At 44.2% G+C, this 22,168-nt stretch overlaps 1 protein-coding gene across 2 annotated transcripts in view; it reads left to right on the top strand.

Moving 5' to 3' along the window:
- Positions 1–22,168, top strand: part of BCAR3 (BCAR3 adaptor protein, NSP family member) — a 136,698-nt gene that overhangs the window by 42,414 nt on the left and 72,116 nt on the right. For both annotated transcript variants that reach the window (XM_029947613.1, XM_029947612.1), the window contains exon 3: positions 13,354–13,393. In XM_029947613.1, the coding sequence (XP_029803473.1) occupies positions 13,354–13,393 (40 nt within the window). The remainder of the gene's footprint in view (positions 1–13,353; positions 13,394–22,168) is intronic.

The raw sequence follows: 22,168 nt of genomic DNA on the forward strand, positions 1-22,168 counted from the left end.
ATATATATATATATATATATATATATATATATACACATATACACAAACACACACATATGTAAAGACTAGTGAAAGGCAAAGACTTGCACTAGAATTCAACAAAGTCAAAGTAGGATTTGGCTAAGTAGTCGCTTATGAGGAATATTGCAGGATTTGGATAAGTGCAGTCTCAGAATGAGTCAGCAGTGTGCTATGGTTGTCAAAGAAGCTAATGTGATTTTAGGAGCATTAACTGAAGCTTAATATTCAGACAAAGGGAAGTGGTCACACTTGGCTGCCCAGATCACAAATCTGGTGAATTTTTTTTTAGCTCTAGACAACCAGGAGCAGAAGACGAATTCTCCCAGTGCAGACCAGTGAGCTTCTATCAAGGCCCCTCCTCTGCTCTGATGCAGGTCTTTTGGTTTAATCATTAAGGGCTATCCCTAAGGTTATGTGTATTTGTGAAAAGGAACTTGTCATGTCCTATGTTAACCCTGGGAGGAGAATATGAAACATGCACCAACTTTAATCCTGTCAACTCCTAGTGAAGCCTACTTTAACAAATAAGGTCAGTAAATATGTTGTGAGATGTGGGAGACTAAATCTCTTATTAATTTTGCAAGGCAATGAAACAAAATATATTGAGTGCACATCTAGAAGTGTTGCAGTTCTCTTTTTAAAGCTGCATCCCTTTTAAAGTTAGGCCTAAAAAGGCTGCATACATGAGACGCTCCTGCCTAGTGTAAGAAAGGACCTCTTTATTGGGACGTTCTTGGGATTCCCAGCATCAGTAACGAGCTGGTCCACCTAATCACATGCTGGTTGATATTTTTCCTGGACCTTCATCTCTACTCAACAGGCCAGCCCTGTTTCAAGCATCCATTTCTTCTCATTTTCCCATAGACCAGTGGAAATGGCCCTGTAGTAAACTCTCTGCCCATTTGGTTCATTTCCCTAATGAACTTCAAACATGACATTTCAGACATGTCCAGAAAGATTCATTTTCAGCAGGAGCAGCCAGCCTCTCAATGTCCCCTTGAAAACTTGTGGTCTCTGGGGCTGGGAAGCCAGGTACTGCCCTGACAGCAGCGATAGCCCCTTGCTGAGGCGGTTCTGTCTGAGGCCACCACAGTTCAGTCACAAGCCTGCGGCTAAATTACCTCATTACTGCAGAGGCCCATTTCTCCAAAAACATTTCTCTCTTGTTCCCTCTCTCCCTCCAGTGTTACTCTTCTCTTGGTGATCCCAGGGAGTGTGTCAAAGGGAAAGTTGGGGTCGAGATCTTTTGCACAGTGGAGAAGACACACACAAACTCACACTAATTCACTCACTCAAACCAACATTTATGGAGCAACTACACCCTGGGGATACAAAGATGAATAAAACAGGGACACCTGGGTGGCTTAGTCAGTTGAGCATCTGATTTCACTCAGGTCATGATCTCACGCCTTGTGGGTTCGAGGCCCACATTTGGCTCTGTGCTGACAGAGCCTGCTTTCGATTCTTTGTCTCCCTCCCTCTCAGCCTCTCTCCCATGAGCATGCTCACTCACTCGCTCACGCTCTCTCTCTGCTTCTCAAAAATAAACATTAAAAAAACAAAGATGAATAAAATAAAATATGGTCCCTTTTCTCTGTGAGCTCGTAGCCCAGTAAGGGAGATGGACCGGAGTATAAACATTGTATTGAATTATAATTATTTGTCATAAAATTTTAGAATGGATAAAATGGAAGTGCTAGGAAGATTTTATTCTTTGAGTTGTGGGAGGCAGGAGGAATAGTGGTCAGGGAATGTGGGAATGAATGGGAAGATAGTGGGGACTCCAGGCCTTTTGGTTCAGGGAATTCCAGACAGTTTGGAATTAGGGAGCATCAGGAGTAAGGTGAGGAGATGAGCAAGGCATAACGCCAGGGATGTCATCTAATAAAACATAAACGGAGAACGCTAGACTCTCCCACGTGGTAATCTTACCTAAAAGAACATGATCTAGTAAGGAATATCGTCCAGTGGACACAAACTCTTGGTGGACTTAAAGCCTATTGCTGTCTCTTCCTTCCTGGAATCCTCTGTCCCTGCTTTGCCCCCACCGAGATTCTTAGATGTTGATGACTCTTTGTGACGACGGCTCTAGATTCTAAGGCCATATCCATATACGAATAGGCTGCAGCCATCAAGTTGCTAATGGAGGGCAAACTTTGTCCTAGTTGTTGGGTTCACCTCCCCTCATTGGGTGACATCCCTGGTCACGAGTTGGTTAAGAATGGTAAACCAGTGGACCCCAGGACTGCAGGTTTTCTTCCTTCTTGGCCTGCCACCTCAACCTACTGGGTCCCACTCATCTCTTTGTCTTGCATTTCAGTTAAGTGTTTTAGGAATGAATTAATTTGTGATGAATGAACACCCACAGAGCAAGAACTCTAACCCAGACATACAAGCCTTCTAGTTCCTTACCTCTGTAAGTTGTAAATAGAAGATTTTGCAGATACTGAACTGATTCTGTTTTGTAAGTGGCTATAGAGCAATTCAGTTTTCTGTTTTTGAGTCTGGTTTAGCATTTTTCTAGGAATTTGTTCATTTTTGCTAAGTTTTAAAGTTCATTGGCATAAAGGTGTTTGTAGTGTTCTCTTACTGTGCTTCCTTGTGTCTATGGCGATGCCCGTGTCATTTCTATATTATTTTGTGCCTCCTCTCTTTTCCCCCAGGGATTATATCTGTCAGAGGTTTATTTTATTAAGCTTTCCAAAGAACAAGGCTTTATTTGTTGCTTCCCTGTTGTGTCTTTGTTTTATATTTAATTTCACTCCCTTTTTTTAAATCTTTGTTCTATTTGTGTTTATTCTTTTAACTTAAGCTAGACAATTAATTTCAGTGTTTTTTTTCCCTGAAAAGTAAGCATTATAGTGACATATTTCCTTCAAAATATCACTTCTGAGGTATCCAAATGTGCTATATTCTACCTTCTGAAAATCTATTTTGTTAATTTAATCTAGTGAAGAGTTACTGTGTTTAGTGATGTACACTTTGGGCTTATAGCTGCTGCTTATTCTGTATGTCTGTACTAGTGGTACATTTTTATATTTTGTGTTGTCTTTTTAAAAATACTCTACTATTCATGGGACCCCTGGGTGGGTCAGCCGGTTGAACATCTGACTTCAGCTCAGGTCATGATCTCCTGGTTCATAAGTTCGAGCCCCATGTCGGGCTCTGTGCTGACAGCTTGGAGCCTGGAGCCTGCTTCAGATTCTGTGTTTCCCTCTCTCTGCCCCTCTCCCACTTGCATTCTGTCTGTCTGTCTCTCCAAAATAAATAAACATTAAAAAATATTTTAAAAAATTAAGAACAAATACTATTCATTTAGTGGTTACTTTTAAACTATAATTACTTTATAAAAGATAAAGTAAACCAGTACTTGTTTCTGAATAATACAGGACCTTAGAACACTAACTCTGGCTGTGGCCCTCCACTTGGCTAACATGCCATCGTTACCTTATATTTTACTTTGTTTAAAAAATTGTGGTAAAATGCACATAATATAAAATTTATCATCTTAGCCATTTTTAAGTGTACAGCTAATGAGCAGTGAGTTAATGAGTAATATTAAGTACATTCACACTGTTGTGTAAACAATCTGCCCAACTCTTTATCTTGCAAAACGGAAACGCTGTACCCTTGAAACAACCCCCTGTCTCCTCCCCCAGGCTCTGGTAACCTCTCTTGTCCCTTCTGTCTCTGTGAATTTGACTACTTGGGCACCTCTTATAAGTAAAAATACACAGTATTTGTCCTTGTGTGACTGGCTCATTTCACTCAGCATAAAGCCCTCAGGGCTTATCCCTGTTGGAGCAGGTGTCAGAATCCCCTTCCTTTTTAAGGCCTATAATATTCCACTTATGTGTATACAACATTTTGTCTGTCTGCTCTTCCATCAATGGATGCTTGGGTTGCTTCCACATTTTGCCCTCTGTGAATAATGCTGCTAAGAACATGTGAGCACAGATATCTCTTCGAACCCCTGCTTTCAGTTCTCCTGGGTGTCTGCTCGGAAGTAGAATTGCTGGATCATACGGTAGTTCTATTTTGAATTTTTAAAGGAACCTCCACACTGTTTTTTCTAGCAGCGGTACCATTGATGTTCCTACCAACCATGCATAAGTGTTCCAACTTGTCCACGTCTTTGCCAGATTTTCCTTTTTTTTTACCTCCACAAATTGCACATTCCTCTCATTCTGTCCCATCAGTGCTGGTGTAGACTGCCTACATGGTTACCAGTTACTTGTGCGGCACTCATTCTTCGTTCTTAGGCTGTCCTTCGGGCGTCCTTTTCGTCCTTCCTAAATGGTGTTCTCTGCTTTTATTTATCTAAAATTGTCTTTATTCACCCTTATTCTTGGTAGTCTCTCAGGGCAGGAAATTTTGAGCTCCTCCCTTTCCTTTCTGGCTGATGGAAACCGGCTGTCAGCCTCATCGTCCTTGCTCCGAGGGCTAAGCCTTCCTTCGGTCTCAGGCTGCTTTCACCCTCTTCTCTCTGTTCTTGAGGGTCTGTGGTTTCCTTGCAGTGCGTGTAGGTGAGACTTTATTTTTGTTTATACTGCTTAGGATGCACTGGGATGCCTGAATCTGAGAATGGGTATCTTTCATTTATTTTGAAGATTTCCCATCATTATTTACTTCCCTGACTATTGTTCTTTCTCTCGCTCAGATCTTCTTCTTGTAGGGTTGAGGTTAAATGTGATTAGGCCTTCCCATTCTACCTTTAACATCACGGTCATATTTTCCATCACCTATTCTTTCTGTGCTGTGTTTCATATAGCTTCTTTATTGATTTGTTTATACTTTCTTTATATATTTGTCATATTTTTAGCCATGTTTAATCTGTATAGATTATATGTATATATTATAATCCATTTAATTTTTATAACTGCCTGTTTATTCTTAGATCACTTTTTTATTCCATCTTACTTTTTAAAAAATTTATTTTACATTGATACACCTACCTGGCTGGCTCAGTTGGTTAAACGTTTGACTCTTGATTTTTGCCCAGGTCATGATCTCAGGGTGTATGAGTTAGAGCCTCATGTCCATGCTAACAGTATGGAGCCTGCTTGGGATTCATTCTCTCTCTCTCTCTCTCTCTCTCTCCCTCCCTCCCTCCCTCCCTCCCTCCCCCTCTTTCTCTGTTCTTTCCCCACTTATGTTCTCATTCTCTCTCTCTCTCTCTCAAAATAAATAAACATAAAAAATAAAATTCATCATATGTCATTATTCTATAGCCTCTGTCTGTTTTTCTAATATCTGAAGTCTTTGAGTATCTCAGTCTGTTATTGTTTCTGCTGACTTCAGTGATTGGAGCTTGCTTTCTTGTGCAGATGGTTATTTCTGAAGGGAAATTTATGTTTAACCACATTTGTGGATATCCTGAGTGGCATTCTGTTGATAAGAGTTTTCCTCCAGAAAGTATATACATTGTTTCCTTACTAGTGGCACCACCAGCCCAAACACTTTAATTTCTCAGTTTTGGATTCTCTGTCCAAGCCGAGCAGTATAAATTTGAATCCCAGCCGACATGACGGCCCATCTGTGGCTACAAGCTCTTAGGGGAGACTGTTACTGCTGCCGTCATTTTTTTTCCCGTCAGAATTCATGGTGGGGACGATAGGTTTCCTTCTTGGTCCCCTTTGCTAGGAGCCTGCTACCTTCTTAATTCTTATTTATTTTTGCACATTGTTTTTGTAGAAGTGGTGTAGCCGCTTTCTGACGGCTCAGATGTGTGCATGGCTCCGTGGTGAGCTGCTCACCTCTGTGGACCCGGGACGACTCCTCCCTGCCCTGGTCCTTACCCTGCTGTTGTCCACGTTTTGTGTTCTTGACTTGTTCTCTGTTTCTGTACCTATGTGGTCCATGTCTCTGCTTCTTGAGGCTTTATCTCTCTTGTGACGTCAACATTTGAAATTACATTTATAATCTAATTCATGATTTCGTTTTAAGAATATCTGGTCTACCATATTAAGCAAATGAAAGCCCTATCCTAGAAATTTCTGATTTCCTGAGGCCTTATTTGGACTATATACAAAGACGGGGTTTTGTGGTTTATATTTTCATTTGTCCATTCTTGCCCTTGTTTATTTATTACTTGGCTGCTATGTGACAAATATGATTCAAAGGACATAGTATACATTGGTGAGTAAGACACAAGTAGCCCTTACCCCCATGGAGCTTACAGCCCCGTGGAAAAGACCTAAACAAGCAGTGGTTGCCCTCTGGGGTGGGGCTGATGGAGAAGACCAGAGAATTATGTAAACTTATGGAAAACAGGTATTCTTGGCTGGTATCTATACAGCCATCTTGTTGTTCTGTTTTCTTCCTGAGTTAACTCTTTTTATTGGTGTAAAGAGAGCCCTTAAATGTTTGTTATTTCATGATAGTTTATGAGAAAGATTTACATGGTCATAACTTGAAAGATGTGAAAGATTCTACTGAAAGTAACTTATTTGCCAGTTGAAAAAGAAGAGAGCACATCTGAAACCTTCAGTAGCTGAATGCCAGCAACCATCTGTGCCCTGCTAACCATGGACAATGGGTGGTAATGGGGCTAATTCTTCATAATTCAGATCCCAATAACCTTAAAAGTTCTTATAGTGCTTGAGGCAAAGGTGTTTGTTAGTTCATTCTTTTTTTTTAAATTTTTTTAATTGTTTTTATTTTAGAGAGAGAAGGGGAGAGGGGCAGACAGAAAGAGAAACTGAGAATCTCAAGCAGACTCCACACAACACAGAACCTGACATGGGGCTTGATCCTACAACCCTGGGATCATGACCTCCGCTCAAATCAAGAGTTGGATGCGGGCACCACTCTAATTCATTCTTAATGAGGGTATTGAGATGTGCTAGGCACCATCTACTTAGTTCCCTTATAAAGAATTCAGTGAGTGCCTTTACCTCTTTTCCCTTTGACTCAAGAATCTAGTCATTTACCACCTATTCTCACTTAGAAAAGTCCCCTGGGGCACCTGGGTGGCTCAGTCAATTAAGCATCTGACTTTAGCTCAGGTCATGATCTCATCTCGTGAGGTCAAGCCCCATGCCAGGTTCTGTGCTGACCGCTCAGAGCCTGGAGTGTGTTTCAGATTGTGTCTGCCTCTCTTTTAGCTTCTCCTCCCCTTGCACTCTGTCTCTGTCTCTCTGTCTCTTAAAAATAAATAAACATTTAAAAACTTGTTTTTAAAAAAGAAAAGTAAAGTCTAAATCTGTATACCACCCCTGCTCCCTCTGTCCCTGCAGCCAGGCCCTGCCCTCTCTCACCAAGACCACTCTCTCCTTTGGTCTTCCTCACTCTGTCTTCCCCCGCCACGAATCTGATTTTCACACCAGTGCAGGGGGAGTTTTCTAAAACACAAATCTCTGGTTATTCTGTAGCCTGAATTTTTCAACAAATCCCATTGCTTTCATACGTCTAGACCTGTTTACATGGCCTCCAGACCCTGTACGCTCTGGCGCTGCCTCCTCTTCATCCTGATCTCTAATCCCCCCACTCCTGAGCCTCCCCCAGCCCTGTGCTGCTGTTACTTGTTCTTTTATTCATTAATTCCGCAAATGGTCACTAGGCAACTGCTGTGTGCAGAGCAGGGGACACCAAGATGAGTAAAGCAGAGAAAGTCTCAGACTTGCAGGATTATATTCCACAAGAAAGACCTGAGCAGATATTTCCTGTGATATCAGATTATATGGGAAAGGATAATGTCAGATAAGGCGATAGAGGGTAGCAGCGGTGCTCATCTAGATAGGTGTTTAAGGAAAAGTGCTCTGAGGCGGTGTTATTTGAGCAGAGACCTGAGTGCTAGGAGGGAGTGAGCCTTTGAGAACTGGAGCAAGAATGTCCTAGGCAAAGGAACAGTAAATGCCAAGCCACAGAGACAGGGACCAGCTTGGTATGTTTTAGCACCAGAAAGAAAAGTCAATATGGCCTGGATGGAATGAGTGGAATAGCCAGTGAGTGTATTCATATGCTTTTGCTGAGTAACAAATGGCCACAAATGTGGTGCTTTAACGCCTGTGTATCGCCTCATAATTTCAGTAGGACAGAAGTCCCACGGAGCTCAGCTGGGTTCTGGGTTATAGGTCTTGAACCCAAGATGTCAGCAGCTGTGTTCTCATCTGAGGCTCTGGTTGCACAGTCACCCAAGTTGTTGGCAGAACTCCGTTCCTTGAGATGGTAGGACTAAGATCTCTGCTTCCTGGCTGTCTTCTGGGGGCAGCTCCCACATAGAGGCCGCCCAGAGTTCTGTGCCATGGACCTCGTCACGGGTCATGTTGTAATGTCACACGGCTAACAGGGTCCTTCATGGCTGAGCCCTCTTGTTTTGCATGTCAGGTCCACTTGGATCGTTGCCAGATATTAATGTCAGCTGACTTGGGGGCTTCCATGTGCAAAATCCCTTCACAGCAGTACTGAGGTTACTGTTTGGTTGACTCTCCAGGGTGCAGGGACCTTGTCTGGAGACATCTTTAGAATTCTGTGCACACAGTAAAGTTGGGGAGCTAGTGGGGACCACACCACGCCAGGGTTTTTCTTGTGATCATGTGGGAGTTATTAGAGGGTTTTTATTTTGGTAAGGGTCATGCTGGCTCCTGTGGAGACAGCGGACCTGGGAAGGTATTGCAGGCATCCAGGCGAGAGATGGTGATGGCCTGGACCAGAGTGGAATTACTCCCGAAAGCTGTGGTTCCGCAGGTGTACCACATTGTCCCATGTCCCCAAGTGTTTGCACATGCTTCTGCCATTGCCTGGGCATTTCTCATCACCACCTACCTCACAGCTCTTTCACCCGATGAGTCTCTACCCAGTCCTCAAACCTTAGTTCAAAGGTTGCCTGAAAGGCCCCTCCATAGTGTCTCCTTCCCACCGAAACTTAACTTGCATTATGCTGGGTCTGTTCATCTGGCTTCCCCACTTGCTTGCAGCCTCTCTGGGAGCAAGGCCTTTGTCTTCGGTTCCTCTGTTTCCATTGCCTGGCCTACAGACAGAGTATTGCAGACGCTCGATAATGTTGGTAGGATGAATGCAAGAACTATGGAGATACTGGGAATGAAGTATCTCCTTATAGAGGAGAAACCATATACAAATAAATACACGATAGAACAAATCAGAATGCAAATACCATGCCGTGTGCACAAAGGAGGGGAGCCGACTCTGCAAATTACTAGCATGCGTGGAATTTAAGGGCAGCCTTTATTCTATCAGTCGGGAACAGTTGGATCTAGTTTCTCGCATCCCTCCGTTGCATGAAAGAATCCTCTTATTACAAAGGATTCCTCTTTATGTTAGTTCCAAAAGGACATTGTCTGGCAACACTGTCAGCCATCAATTTATTCTGTAATATTTAAAGAAGTCAAAACATTCATTCATTTAAAACATTCTATAATTTAAGACAGACATAGGGTACTTCTTTCCTCATCTGTATTCTAAGCACTCAGAAAAGATCTGTGTTAGTGAAATTTTGCCTATTTATTCACAGTGGAGAACCTCTTAACTCAAAATAGCAAACCTGTAGATCAAGTGTTCTCTTAAGAGGGAGGAACTCTGAACCTGATCACTGATGAGAAACAAACTGAAATAATAAAGACCCCCATTTCTATGACTCCTGACCACACATCCCTCAATATGAACTTGGGAAAGCAGGGCGCTGGAGAGAATGATTTAACTGGTATAAACACAGTGATGTTATTTAAAACTTAATAAACTTGAGAACAAAATAACAAGAGAGTCCAGTTTCACTCTGCCGCTTTCCTGCGGTCTGCAGACTGTGCCCTGTGGGGCAGCACGCCTGACAGACAGCTGGTGGGTGCCTGCCAGCCCCGCCGGTTGTAAAGAGATGCACATAGCATCATTGGTTCAAATGTGTGGGATTCGTGCAAAAGCAAAAAAAAGACTAAAAAAATAAACTTTTCATTTATATTCCCAAGTTCCTCTGTTTGTTTTTTAGTGATCTCTGTCAGAGAATATAAATCTGTGGCTTAAGGAGTGTTTGCTGCACAGACTTGTATGAATAATTGGATGTTCTATTTCAAATTAGAGGCTGGGGCTACAGGGCCAACTGCTATGTTTTCTCACTCCTATCTTTGGTTGGCTGGGGTGAGAAGGGAGACGCAGCACTCTGCTTGTAAACATAATTTTAATTTAGTTCAAGGCAGTGATTTTTAAAGCTTTTGGATTTGTAACACACCCACTCAGTTTTACGATCCTCCCCTTGTAGTCCCTCCTTGCCCCTCTAAAAAGGAGACGGAGGACATGAGGATCCTGGAGGGCACCCGCAGGAGCCCTGCACTAGAATCCGAGGACATTCGGATTCCCCTCTGCTCTTGAGGCAGAATGAAAAGGCTCCCTTAGCAAAGTTCAGTTGGGGGCAGGGTCAAGGGGGGCCTTGAGTTTTATGCCTCACCAGAGCCTCCAGTTTCCTTCTCTTGTGCCCAGAGAAGTGTACAGTGAAGGATCAAAGAGGAACGAGGTTCATCTAAGGTGGGGGGCACTTTGGAGAGCATCCCAGGCTCCCCGGATGGTAGGGCGCAGGCTGCCGTGTCCCTAGGCCGTCCTGTCTCTGAGTGCGGGTCCTGCTGCTCAGCGCGGCCTTAGGAGCCCCCCCCCCCCCCCCCCGCACAGCGCCTGGCCTGGCCTGTGTTGGTCACCCCACTTCTGCCCGAGACAGAAGGATCTGTTCAGAGAGAACCAGCTCAGAGTTTTCCAGTATGTCTCTAGAGAAAGGAAGAAAGGAAGATTTCAGCTCTCAGAGGTGAAAGGAAAAGGATTTTACAGCTAAATTTGGTGAGAAGAGCAGATTCTGGATAAAATGCTAAAAAGAATTTACTGAAAGAATGACATTTGAGGACTAAAGAAGGAGAGTTAAAATGGCTAAACCATGACTATATGGTCTCGGTATTTGGCAAATACATTCTTCAAAATGAATAAAATGAAGCTGAAGGAAAATATTTGACAGTGTAAGCTGCCAGTGAAAAACTTCAAGCTTTCAAGTGAAAATGAGAAGTTTGGAAAACTTCTATCTTCCACCATGAGCTTGATACTTCCCAAGGCTTCATAAGTTCTGAGGAGATCAGTGATGATATTAACAAATGTGATTCTTCTTAAATACTTTAATGAAATGTGTCATAACATAGAATAACTGCATACCTCAGTGAACCAGTATTTTCCAGAACAATGGTTACAGAATCACACATGGATAAAAGGCCCAATCAGGATGCAAGACAGGTGCAGAAGAGTGACAGGCATGGTTTAAGATACCACATTACAACTGATCATTAAGAAACTACCACTTGGTGGCTTTGGGCATGGTATTAAAGAGTAGCCATAAATATCTGGAAATGAAATACTGCTCCATTTTCCAGTTACATATATATGTGAGGATGGACTTTTTTCTTTCTTTCTTTTAAAGTTTATTTTTGAGAGAGACAGAGCATGAGCAGGGGAGAGGCAGAGAGAGAGGGAGACACAAAATCGGAAGCAGGCTCCAGGCTCTAAACCATCAGCATAGAGCCTGATGCGGGACTCAAACTCAAAATCTGTGAGATCATGATTTCAGCCAGAGTCAGGCGCCCAACCCACTGAGTCACCCATGTGCCCCCATAACACACATTTTTAAATGCACATAAAAATAGAAAATTGAAGAGGAGAACAGCATTTCAGTGGTTCTAACATCTTTCTGCCCTCACAACGCCAGACCCCTGGGCCAGATGATTAATCTAAGACTAGATAGCTATATGCCTGAAATGTTAATTCAGGAGAAAAACGGGGGTTCAAGAACTTAGAAGGGAGCACAGCCCAAGTGCTGTGGACAGAGTTGTGAGTCACTAGCCGGTGGTTCCACGGATGCAAAGCCTGATGACATCGACACGGTGTCCAGAATGTGACAGGGGAAGTGGCCACCTGAAGCAGACAGACTCCGGATGCTGGGTAAACAAACTTGAAGGCAAAGAGTTGTAAGGCTTTGGGGTTTCTAGCCCTCTTTGGTGGAAATGCACCCAGGGACAGAGAGCTTATGCTGTTCTCAGTCCCTCGGTCCTGCAAAGGGACTCATGCCAGAACCTAATCCACTGATGTGGAAAGGGGCATTTTGGATGCCACGCTGCCTCTGGGCAGGCACCCTGTGTGCTGCCCCAAATGGACAGTCAAACCAGGCCCAAGCATGGCTTTGGGGGTTGCTTCCATCCCACAAGATGGTGGTATCCCTGAGCTGTGGGGAGGTTGGAACTCCTTGTGAGCTGACAGTGACCTTCTCTCTTGTCCTGGGAAGAAGTGTGCCATCTCGTGGGGTGTCTCCACAGCCCACGGATTTGGGGGTTGAGCCAACCCATGTGGAGGAAGCTGCTGATCCATGGGGCTTCTGAGGGACTGTCACCCTCACAGTAAGACCCTCATCCTTGAGAAGACTACTCTTCCAGGCTTCACAGCCATTCTGTCCTTTCAAAATGATGCTGTGTCTGCGAGGATGTGTTGAGTTTCTGAAGTTTAAGGCTCTGAAGGCAGCTGTCTTTTCACACCCTCTGAAGGGGCGCCGTGCTGTAACTCTACAGGCACTGAAAACAGCCACTCTCATGTCTCTCCCTCCTCTCCTCTGGCCTAGTCAGACCCTCTTCTTTGTGTAAGAAGTCAGCCTCCATAGGGCCACCTGCTGCAGTTTACTTTTCCTTGTCTGGTTATTTCCAGTGCCATATTATGACAGATACGAGCAGACATTAGATAGTGAGAGAATACTGGGGCACCAAAGAAAATTAGGATGGATTACTCTGCTTGACACCAGGGGTGGGTGGGTAATGGAAGCAGCAATAAAAAAAAATAGGCAGATGTGGCCTAGAGAGCTGGTATACAGACTCCATCTTCTTCCCTTGGTGCTGGGTGACACTGGGCAGCCACCAGGCCCACCTCAGCCTCCATTTTCTGTCAAAGTGAGCATGACACAGGTGTCTGGTCCAGAGGACCCCTTATTTGGTCGTCCAGTCCTGCTTTACCCCCATCTCTATCCTTGTTCTTTGTTTCAGATTTCTAGGCTAATTTTTATGCTTGAGTGAATGTAGAATTACCACATGAAAGTCTAACGTTTGGAACCTGTGATAAAGCACTTGGAGCTTCTAAACAAAAATTATGGTGGTGTCCTACGGTCCACCCCCTGCCCCCAACACACTCCATGAAAGGAAATCTGTGTCTGTTCTAACTTGCTTATTTGTCTGCTGGAGGTATTGCTAGGGAGGTGGGCCTATCTTAATAATTTGAATGAACAGGGGGGAATTAAATGTTGGATACATTTTACTCAGTGCAAGAATGCATTGTTCCCAATTGTTCTCATACTTATCATTTTCTCTTTTTCAGGGATCAGCATCTTCTGGACCCAACCCTGGAATATGTGAAGGTAGGAAACCAGGATTTAAAGTGTAATTAGGACCCTGCGTAATCGATTTCCCATTTTTAACACAGTGTTGCCAAATAATGCTGCAGTCTGGCCCCCGTTGGGACAACCAGTGGGTAATCTGACTCTCTCGGGCCTTCAGCAACTTTTGTAGGGATCTTACGTCATCCTATTATAGGTCTAAAGTCTTTTTCCTCTTATCTGAAACCCTTGGGGCCCAATGAGTTTTAAAATTCAGAATTTTTCTAGACAGGTAATCAGTCAGGCATATATATATATAAAAACATCCTCAGCAGGGTCTAGGGTCAGCACTCTGTACTCAAGCTCATTATTTCAGCAGTGAAATGTAAAAATATTCACACAAAGTGGGATAAACAGACTACAAATGATCTTATGTAGTGCAGCTCACGTTTTGCCACCAAATGAGGTCAGGTTTGATTCACTGCCAAAGGACTGACTTGAAATTTTTCAGTTTTCAGAGTGTTTTGGCTTTGGGGGATGGTAGATAATGAATTGTGAGCCTGCCTTTATCTTCAGTGAAGGACTGATGGCTCCCTGAGGTTTTCTGGGTCAGCTTTCCTTTCCAGTAGCCACTCTCCTGTGTGGTGGCTAATCTAAGACCTTGAGCCGTGATAATATGCTGCTTTCTAGGGGGGCCAACACTCAATGCTTCTAAATAGGCAACACTTAGAAACAATGCTATCTTTCTGAGCAGAAAGAAAAGATGTGTTTTACTTCTCTCTCCCCATGCCATTTTTTTTGGGGGGGGGGGTGTGTGTATGTTTGCCTTATTTTCTTTTTGAGAACTGAGATCTGGTACCTACTATGGAAGAGAGAACTCTGACTTGTCACACATAGTTTCTTGGATTTATGACAACACATATCCTTAATTTTTAGGAGAAATCATGGCACGTGTTAAGTTCTAAGGTGCTTGCCTCCTAGGAGCCACATTTCAACCTCATTATTCTAAAGGCAGCATCATACTTTGGGGGTATTTAGGCCCATTGCTTTTTTGTGTGTCTGTGCCTGCCCCATTTTTGGCATTTCTTCTCTCTTTACACCAGAGGATGGATGATAGAGGAGAAAGCTCTAGTAGAGTCAGTCACTCGAGGTAGTCATGTTAAGTTTATTGGGAAGGAGGTGGGTGTTACTTTTTTCCTCTCTGTCATACCCAGGCTGTGTCTGAACTGTAGTTTCACTGCAGCAAATGTACAGTCCTAAACCAGCATGGCTGCCGTGTCAGAATACGAAACAGCTTTATAAATGATGCCTGTCTCTCTCCTGAATGTGTCCACCTTTGTTTTTATGCAGGTTGTATGCTGCAAGACAATAGGGGGGTGCTGTTCACAGAGACTAAGGATTTGACTTGACTACAATATAAAAGATGTGCCCTTGAATTAGGCAATGTGTAAATCACAGCAGCCTTTAAAAGCTACCAGGCCATGTTTCAGAGATGAGCTGTCTGCTGCTGTAGGCTCGCTCAGGCTGTGCTTAGCAAGCACAGACCCTTCCCTTTCTCTAGTAACTTGGTTTTCCTTTTACGATCTCTAAGCCTTTAAGATAATTCAGTGATGAATTCTAAGGTAAACGTAGATTCTGGTATGATCTGTTTTAGTATTATTTAAGCTGTTGGGTCACATTCGTGCATATCGATCATTCTAAGTTGAATAAGAAGAGATTTGGGGGTTCTTGGTGGCTTCTGCTTGCTAGGCTCTCCTTGCCTTCCCCAGCAGTGAGACGTGATGGGACCGCTCTTCGGCTCAAGGGTACTTCTTCCTAAGGACCTTTTGAGGTGTTCTGAAGGTCACTCTTTGCTCCCAACCGTGTTTGAATCTGGTCAGGACTTTATAAATGAAGTCTCCGTGCTTCTCCTGGACGCCTCCCATTTGTTACTGTTTTTATTTCTCACTTTGCCCTTGGTTTGGAAGGGTGGTTTGGGGATTTATCGGGTGAAGCAGGGTATTTCCATTTGCTTCTATGCGTACGGAAGCTCCAAAAGCATGGGAGATCTTTTACCTCCAGGTCTAAACTGACCCATGTGTCATGCTTCTTGGGCCAGTGCAGGCTCATCCTAGAATTTCTCAGAGTTGGCTGCCCTCTTGAGCCTGGCTGACCAGTCCATGTCATAAAGGCCTTGCAAATTGGTGCCCACTGGAGCCTAGTGACTTTGGAGGGTGACTGAAAATAATCAAGGGAGGTGATGTAGTTGTAGATAAAACTGGGATGCAGTTTGGCCCCTCCTGACTTGGAGCTGTTACTTCCCCCTACTCCCCTCCCCCCCCCCAGTATTCTTAATGCTTCTTAGGCATGAAGGAAGGTAGAGATTCTATGTAACATTCATTGCCTTGTGTAGGATCCCGTTCTGGAGATTTATCAGCCTAAAGAACAAGATTCAAGGGAGCACATTTTTAGGGGCCTCATAATGGGGTGGTCTGTTCTCTGAGAGTCTTCTCGGTGTTGGAAGCAGCCATATGGGGCCAGTAGACAGCCCTTCTCATTCTGTTGAGAACCACAGGCCCAGGTCTCTGTCTTCAAAGGCCTGATCCTTCCCATGAGAAGCTTTCTAACCATTCTCACTGGATTTTCCCAGTGCTCAGGTGTGAGAGAGATCTGGGACTGGCCCCCGCTTTTTGTGCCTGGGGGGAGCCAAGGCCCTGGGGGTGGGGGTGGCACTGGGGCGGTGGTATCGTGGCAGAGAGTGCCGGGTAGAGAATGAATCCAAAATTCACTTCTGCCCAGTTTGTACTCTGTGTCCTCACACTCTGTGCAGTTTGTATCGAAGCGAATTAATAAGGCATGAAAGGGGACCAGTCCGCGGTTGCTAGGCTACAAGGAGCTCCTCAGTGCCCAGAGTGGAGGGAACCATGCGTGGCTCAGAAGCCCCAGGGCTGTTGGCGGTTCTTTCACTTCCTGCTGGGGCCTCCCAACTGCACCTAGACCCGCCAGCTCAATTCCATGTTTGATGTGATAAGAAAATTAGAGCAGCTCCAAAGTAGCCAGGGAGTTTTTGGAATCTTGTTCTCCACTGTTTCTGTCTCTTTATGTCTCACTGTTAGAGAGGAGTTTTGTTTTTTCTTTTTTTTTTAATTTTTTCTTTTTTTAATGTTTGTTTATATTTAAGAGAGAGAGAGCACAAACGGTAGAGAGGCAGAAAGAGAGGGAGACAGAATCTGAAGCAGGCTCCAGGCTCCCAGCTGTCAGCACAGCACAGAGGCTGATGCGGGGCTTGAACCCAGGAACGTGAAATTATGAACTGAGCGAAGTCAGATGCTTAACTGACTGAGCCACCCAATTTTCTCAGCTTGTTCCTTATTTTCCAAGACTTCCCTTCTCCCCACATTCTTTTCCCCCACAGTAGCTCATGTTTGAAATCATCTTGAAAGTCTGATTTTAACTGTTTTGTGCAATCATGAGGTCCTTTTCTGTAACCACATAAAATTGATTCTCTTTTGGGGCACCTGGGTGGCTCAGTTGGTTAAGCCTCCGGCTTCGGCTTAGGTCAGATCTCACATTCGTGGGTTCTAGCCCCGAGTCAGGCTCTGTGCTGACAGCTAGCTCAGAGCCTGGAGCCTGCTTCCGGTTCTGTCTCCTTCTCTCTCTGCCCCTCCCCCTCTCATGCTCTGTCTCTCTCTTTATCAAAAATAAATAAAACATTAAAAAATAAATTTTAAAAAATTGATTCTCTTTTTAACTCTACCCAGAAGAAACCACTTCTTCCAGGTTGGAAAGCAGAAACTTCCACAGTGGCTCCACCTTCCTCCTGCTCTTTAGTTGCTAGTGACTTTCATGAGTTGTATACGGCTCTGGAATTTTCCTCTGCGTACCTAGCATACCTTATCAGAGATTAAAAAAAAAAAAAAAACCAAAAAAACACCCTTTTTTTTTCTTTCAACAGAAGAAATAGCTTTTGGAGGAAATAGCCCTAGGCAAAACTGTGAAGAAGAGTTTATCTTCTGGGCTGCTTTACTTGCTCACTGCCTCATTTGAGTTTGGCCATATTTTTACCTCCATTATAACGCATTTATTCAGTGTCTACTTTTCTTAGATCTGTGCCTGGTAACTACCTTAAAATATTTGATAAAATGTGAATAAATGGGGGTGCCTGTGTGATTTCTGTCAGTGAAACATCCAACTTCGGCTCAAGTCACGATCTCATGCTCTTGTGGTTCGTGAGTTCAAGCCCCGCGTTGGTCTCTGTACTGGCAGCTAGGAGCCTGGAACCTGCTTCAGATTCTGTCTCCCCCCTCTCTGCCCTTCCCCCGCACTCTCTTTTTCTCTCAAAATAAATAAACACTAAAAGAAATGTTTAAAATGTCAGTAAATGATAATAGCTTAGTGTGGCCTTCCTGGAATAACACCCAAAGAGCAGACTCCGGGTTACACATCCCCCAAGAACCCACAGACAGGGAAGGGCAGTCTACCCCTCTGTGACTTTGGATTTTGCACCTTGTCTCTGTGGGTTCTATCTTCTCACAGCTAGAAAATTAGGGAATGGGTGAATGTCCTTTGAATATTTTCAGGATCATCTATACCTGTGATAGGCTGGAGGGGAAAGTTTTTTTTACCAAGTGGTAAGACCTTCTTCAACTTTCACTCCCGTCCATAAAAATGCCATATTGGTTGGAACACGGTGTGTGTCTCACACCGAGACCAAGGACGGGAGAGCTAATAACTGCCCACCCATTATATTATTTCAAAAGACTGGAGATTAACACTCCTACAGCTACTCTTACTACCCGTTATGCTTTCACTTTTGTAACCCCTTCTTGAACCTATGAAACCTTCATTTTCACTTTTTTTTTCCCTGGGGCTACTTCTTTATCAAGAGTTGCCTCCCACCATATACTAAATTTTACGAATTTGTATTATTTCCTATCTTCTCCCCCTTTATACCTATCTTCCTGTAGACTGAAGATTCTTTCTAGCTACTTCTTCACACATAAACCTTACAGTCATTTTAATAAAGCATCTCTTTGCTGGGATTGGTTTAAAAACAGTTTTCTAGGGGAGGTGATGATGGTCTGGGGCAAAGTTGGGTGAGTTTTCTTATAAGAGAAATGTTTATTATAGATTTTTCATTTTATTTTTTTTTTTATAAACTTAGATTGTATTGCAGTTTCACTTAACAGTATATAAAATGCTGTGTTGTGACAGGTATCAACTATCCATTAGATACTGAATCAATTTTTCTTAAACACTACTAACTGCTTGCTTAGATTTTTCATTTTAAAACGCCCTTAAGAAAGATAAATTGGAAAACAAAGCCAGGAAGCAGAAAAGAAAATCGGGATGACTGTTTTTCAAAATAGCTAAACTGTAGACAAGCCCATTTTCAGTGGTGAGGCTATAAACAGCACAATGCCCGCCTGTGGACAAAGGCCTGCTCTCCAGGCGACCGCAGTTAGCAAGTGTCAAGACGGAATGCAGCCTTTTGTCCCGGGCTAGCCTCCTAGTGAACAAATAACCTTTCTTTTGTAGTCAGCCTGGGTGGATTCTTGCTGGAACCACTTGCGAGCATTTATTAAATGATTTGTGGTTTCTGAGCTCCTTCGCAGGCTAGGAGAAGAGACAGGGCTGGAGCCCTTATCCTGAGTGAGGGGGGATCTGTACCCTCCAAGGGGGGGGGGTCTTCCCCACCCCCCAGTGCGCATGAGCAGCTCCGCCCCTCCCAGTCCGGGGTTCCTTGGCAATCAGTCCTTTATGGGGTTAAAGCTCCGAAATGCTCTTTTCAAAAGGGCCTTACAGATATGACAGGCTGCCCAGGGTTCACATCTCAGCAAGGCCGCTTCCTGCAGCCGGCCGGGGCTACATTAGGTCACCCAGCAGATTAAAAGAGGAGTAATTATACGAATTCCAGCGCCAAGAATAAGGGCACAGGCCGGCGTTGGGACCTCGTGGGAGCCGGGCCAGCGAGGCTGCGGCTCTTGCTTTGTGCTCAAGATGGCTGCAGCCATGGTCACGGTTAAATAGCTGCCTTTGAAGGACGTCTTTTCTTCCAGCGGGGAAAACAGGCTAGTCTGCTCTGAATTAGCCAGCTAACAAAGTCGTGAAAGGGACTTACAAAAACAATGGCACGCTGTACATTCCGTGAGATTTTAGCAAGTTATATGAACCAAATAACGGCCCAATTGGCTGGCTCTGCAGGTTTTTGCCTGAGTGTGCACATCCGCAGAGCCAGCACCATGCCTGGGGGACCAGAAGATCTAACGCTGCCCGCGGTGAATGTGAAACAGCCCTGGGACTCACATTCAGAGGAGTGAGCGAGAACTCCCATCCACCGCAAGAACATTCTCTGTACATCTTCTTGGGAGGTTTAACGTTACTACCATTTAAAAACAAATTAGTGAGGCAGGGTGGGAAGACAGAAGAATGGGGATGGAGGACAGTCCCTAGTTCATTGGACCCGCAGGTCTTTGAAAATGAGGTCATTTATAAAGACCAAAACCGTATCATGAAAATGTATGTTCATTTAAAATCTGTATGTGAATGTTTATAGCGACATGCTTTATAATTGACAAAAACTGGAAACAGTTCGAATGTCCTTTAACTGGTGAACGGTGAAACTGTAGGATACCATACAATGGCACGATAGTGAACCTAAAAAAGAATGGACTGTCGGATACGTATAAAAACTTACTAGCGACAGAAAATAGATGAGTGATTGAAAAGGGGGTAGGGGAGAGGTTGACTGCAAAAGGGAACAAAGGAACTTATAGAATGATAGAAATATCTTGATTATGGTTGTTTCAAAGCTCACAGAACCATACTTTTTTAAAGGGGTGACTCTTACTCTATTATAATTATGCCTCAGTGAGCCTGACTTTAAAAAGACAACTAAAACCTTACCATATTTTAGCCTGTAAGTGCTGTCACCCCAGTAGGGGAAATGTTTGGTTTTCGAGATGGGCCACCCCAGACTGCTGATTAGATGGTGAAAGTGCTGAGCTTACAGATAATTTACTGCATTGGCTCATTCAACAGATAGTTTGGAGCATGTATCACGTGTTCATGTTCATAATTGCCCAGTGGAGTGAGAGGTGGGAGCAAAGTGTTACCAAGAGCCTAACCTTAGATAGTGGCAGTGAGCACAGAAAGTCGGGGCAGGGCCTGGAGGCCTTTCTGAGAGAGAATTAAGAGCCATTTTATTAGGTGAGTTGACAGTTTCTGGCAGACTTAACTGGAGGAGGTGAGAGAGAGGAAGCCAGAGGAAGCTGAGTTCACACGGGTGCCTGGCATCTTGCCCAGAAGCCAGTGAATATTCTGAGTGAGGACGGGAAATTTCCAGTTAGAGACCTTGTTACCACAATGACATTAAGTGAATTGATGAGCATTTGGGGATATCATTACTGGGAGGATCAGCAAACTACAGCCTGAGACCAAATCTGGCCTGCAGCCTGTTGTTGCCTGGCCTGCAAGCTAAAAACCGATTTCACACTTTAAAGGTTTTTTTTTTTTTTTTCAATCAAAAGAGGAATGTGAAAATTATAAAATTCAGGTTTCAACATGCATAGAGCTTTATTGAAGCCTCACCCATTCATCTACATATTGCTGCTTTGTCACCATAACCGTAGATTTGAGTAGATATGACAGACTGGGCAGCAAAGCCTGAAATATTTACTCCCTGGCCCTTTACAGAAAAGATTTGCTGACACCTGCTCTAGACTTATATGCATATTCACTGTCCCTGTTTTGCCTGTCAATAATGCATAGTAGGCTTTCAGCCTTGCGTCAGGGACATCACTTTATCTCGCCTGATGACAGAACGGAGTTGTGAGACCTTGCACGTTCACAGAGACGCTGTGGTGGCAGCCCTGCACGATGTGGACGTGTCTCGGCATCTCGTGAGGGTACCTGTCTGCTCTGAGCAGCGTCTCCCCGCCGGACCGTCCCATCTAAGGACTGGAGTTCTGCTGGCTGTCCAGGTGTGTGGGACAGCACAGGTGCTGGAATCCTGCTAGTTCTCACCTGGGGCTTGTCTGGATAGTTTCCTCAGGCCGGACGGATTGCACTGCCAGTGCAGCCCGAGATGCATTTTCTCAGGGTCCACATCAGAGGTAAATTCTACTGGGCCTCCTGAACTTGATGGTTTGAATCACAGTCAGACCTCTGGGGTGCTCAAAAGAGCCTTGTCTGGCCTGTGAGTGGAGTACGGCTAGACTCACATTTGTATTCTGTGCTGCAGCCTTCATCCTTGACAGAAAGTAAGAGGACTCCTCTGGGCTCCCAAGCAATGGCAGGTGGAGAGGAGGCAAAGAGACTGGAAAACTAACATGTAAGCAAGAATTGAAGCTGTGGTGTCTGACTAGACTTCGCTTTATAATTGGGCTTCAGAACCCTCCTCATGCGGCCTGTCTGCTTCTGACCTCATCCTGCCATCTGCCTTATTGGCTACATTCCTCCATCCTGGCTTTTCCTACTGGCCCTCGATCTTTGCCTTTTCTTTGGTATGAAAGCTTCTTTTGAAGTTGAGTGGTTTAAAGTGGGTTGAATTGTGTTCTCCCAAAACATATATTGAAGTACTACCCCCCAGTACCTGTAAATGTGGCCTTATTTGGATTAAGGTCTTTGCAGCTGTGATCACACTGGGATGAGATCATGCTGGATTAGGGTGGGCCCTACTCCAAAGACTGGTGTTCTTACAAGAAGAGAGGACTTTGTGCACAAAGGCACTGACACACAGGGAGAACGTTTTGTGATCACAGAAGCAGGAATTGGGGTTTATGTGTGGACACACCACCACCACCACGGAATATAGCCACTGAAAGCCAGGAAAGGGCA

Source organism: Suricata suricatta, chromosome 8 (assembly GCF_006229205.1).
Source record: "Suricata suricatta isolate VVHF042 chromosome 8, meerkat_22Aug2017_6uvM2_HiC, whole genome shotgun sequence".
Classification (NCBI taxonomy): Eukaryota; Metazoa; Chordata; class Mammalia; order Carnivora; family Herpestidae; genus Suricata; species Suricata suricatta.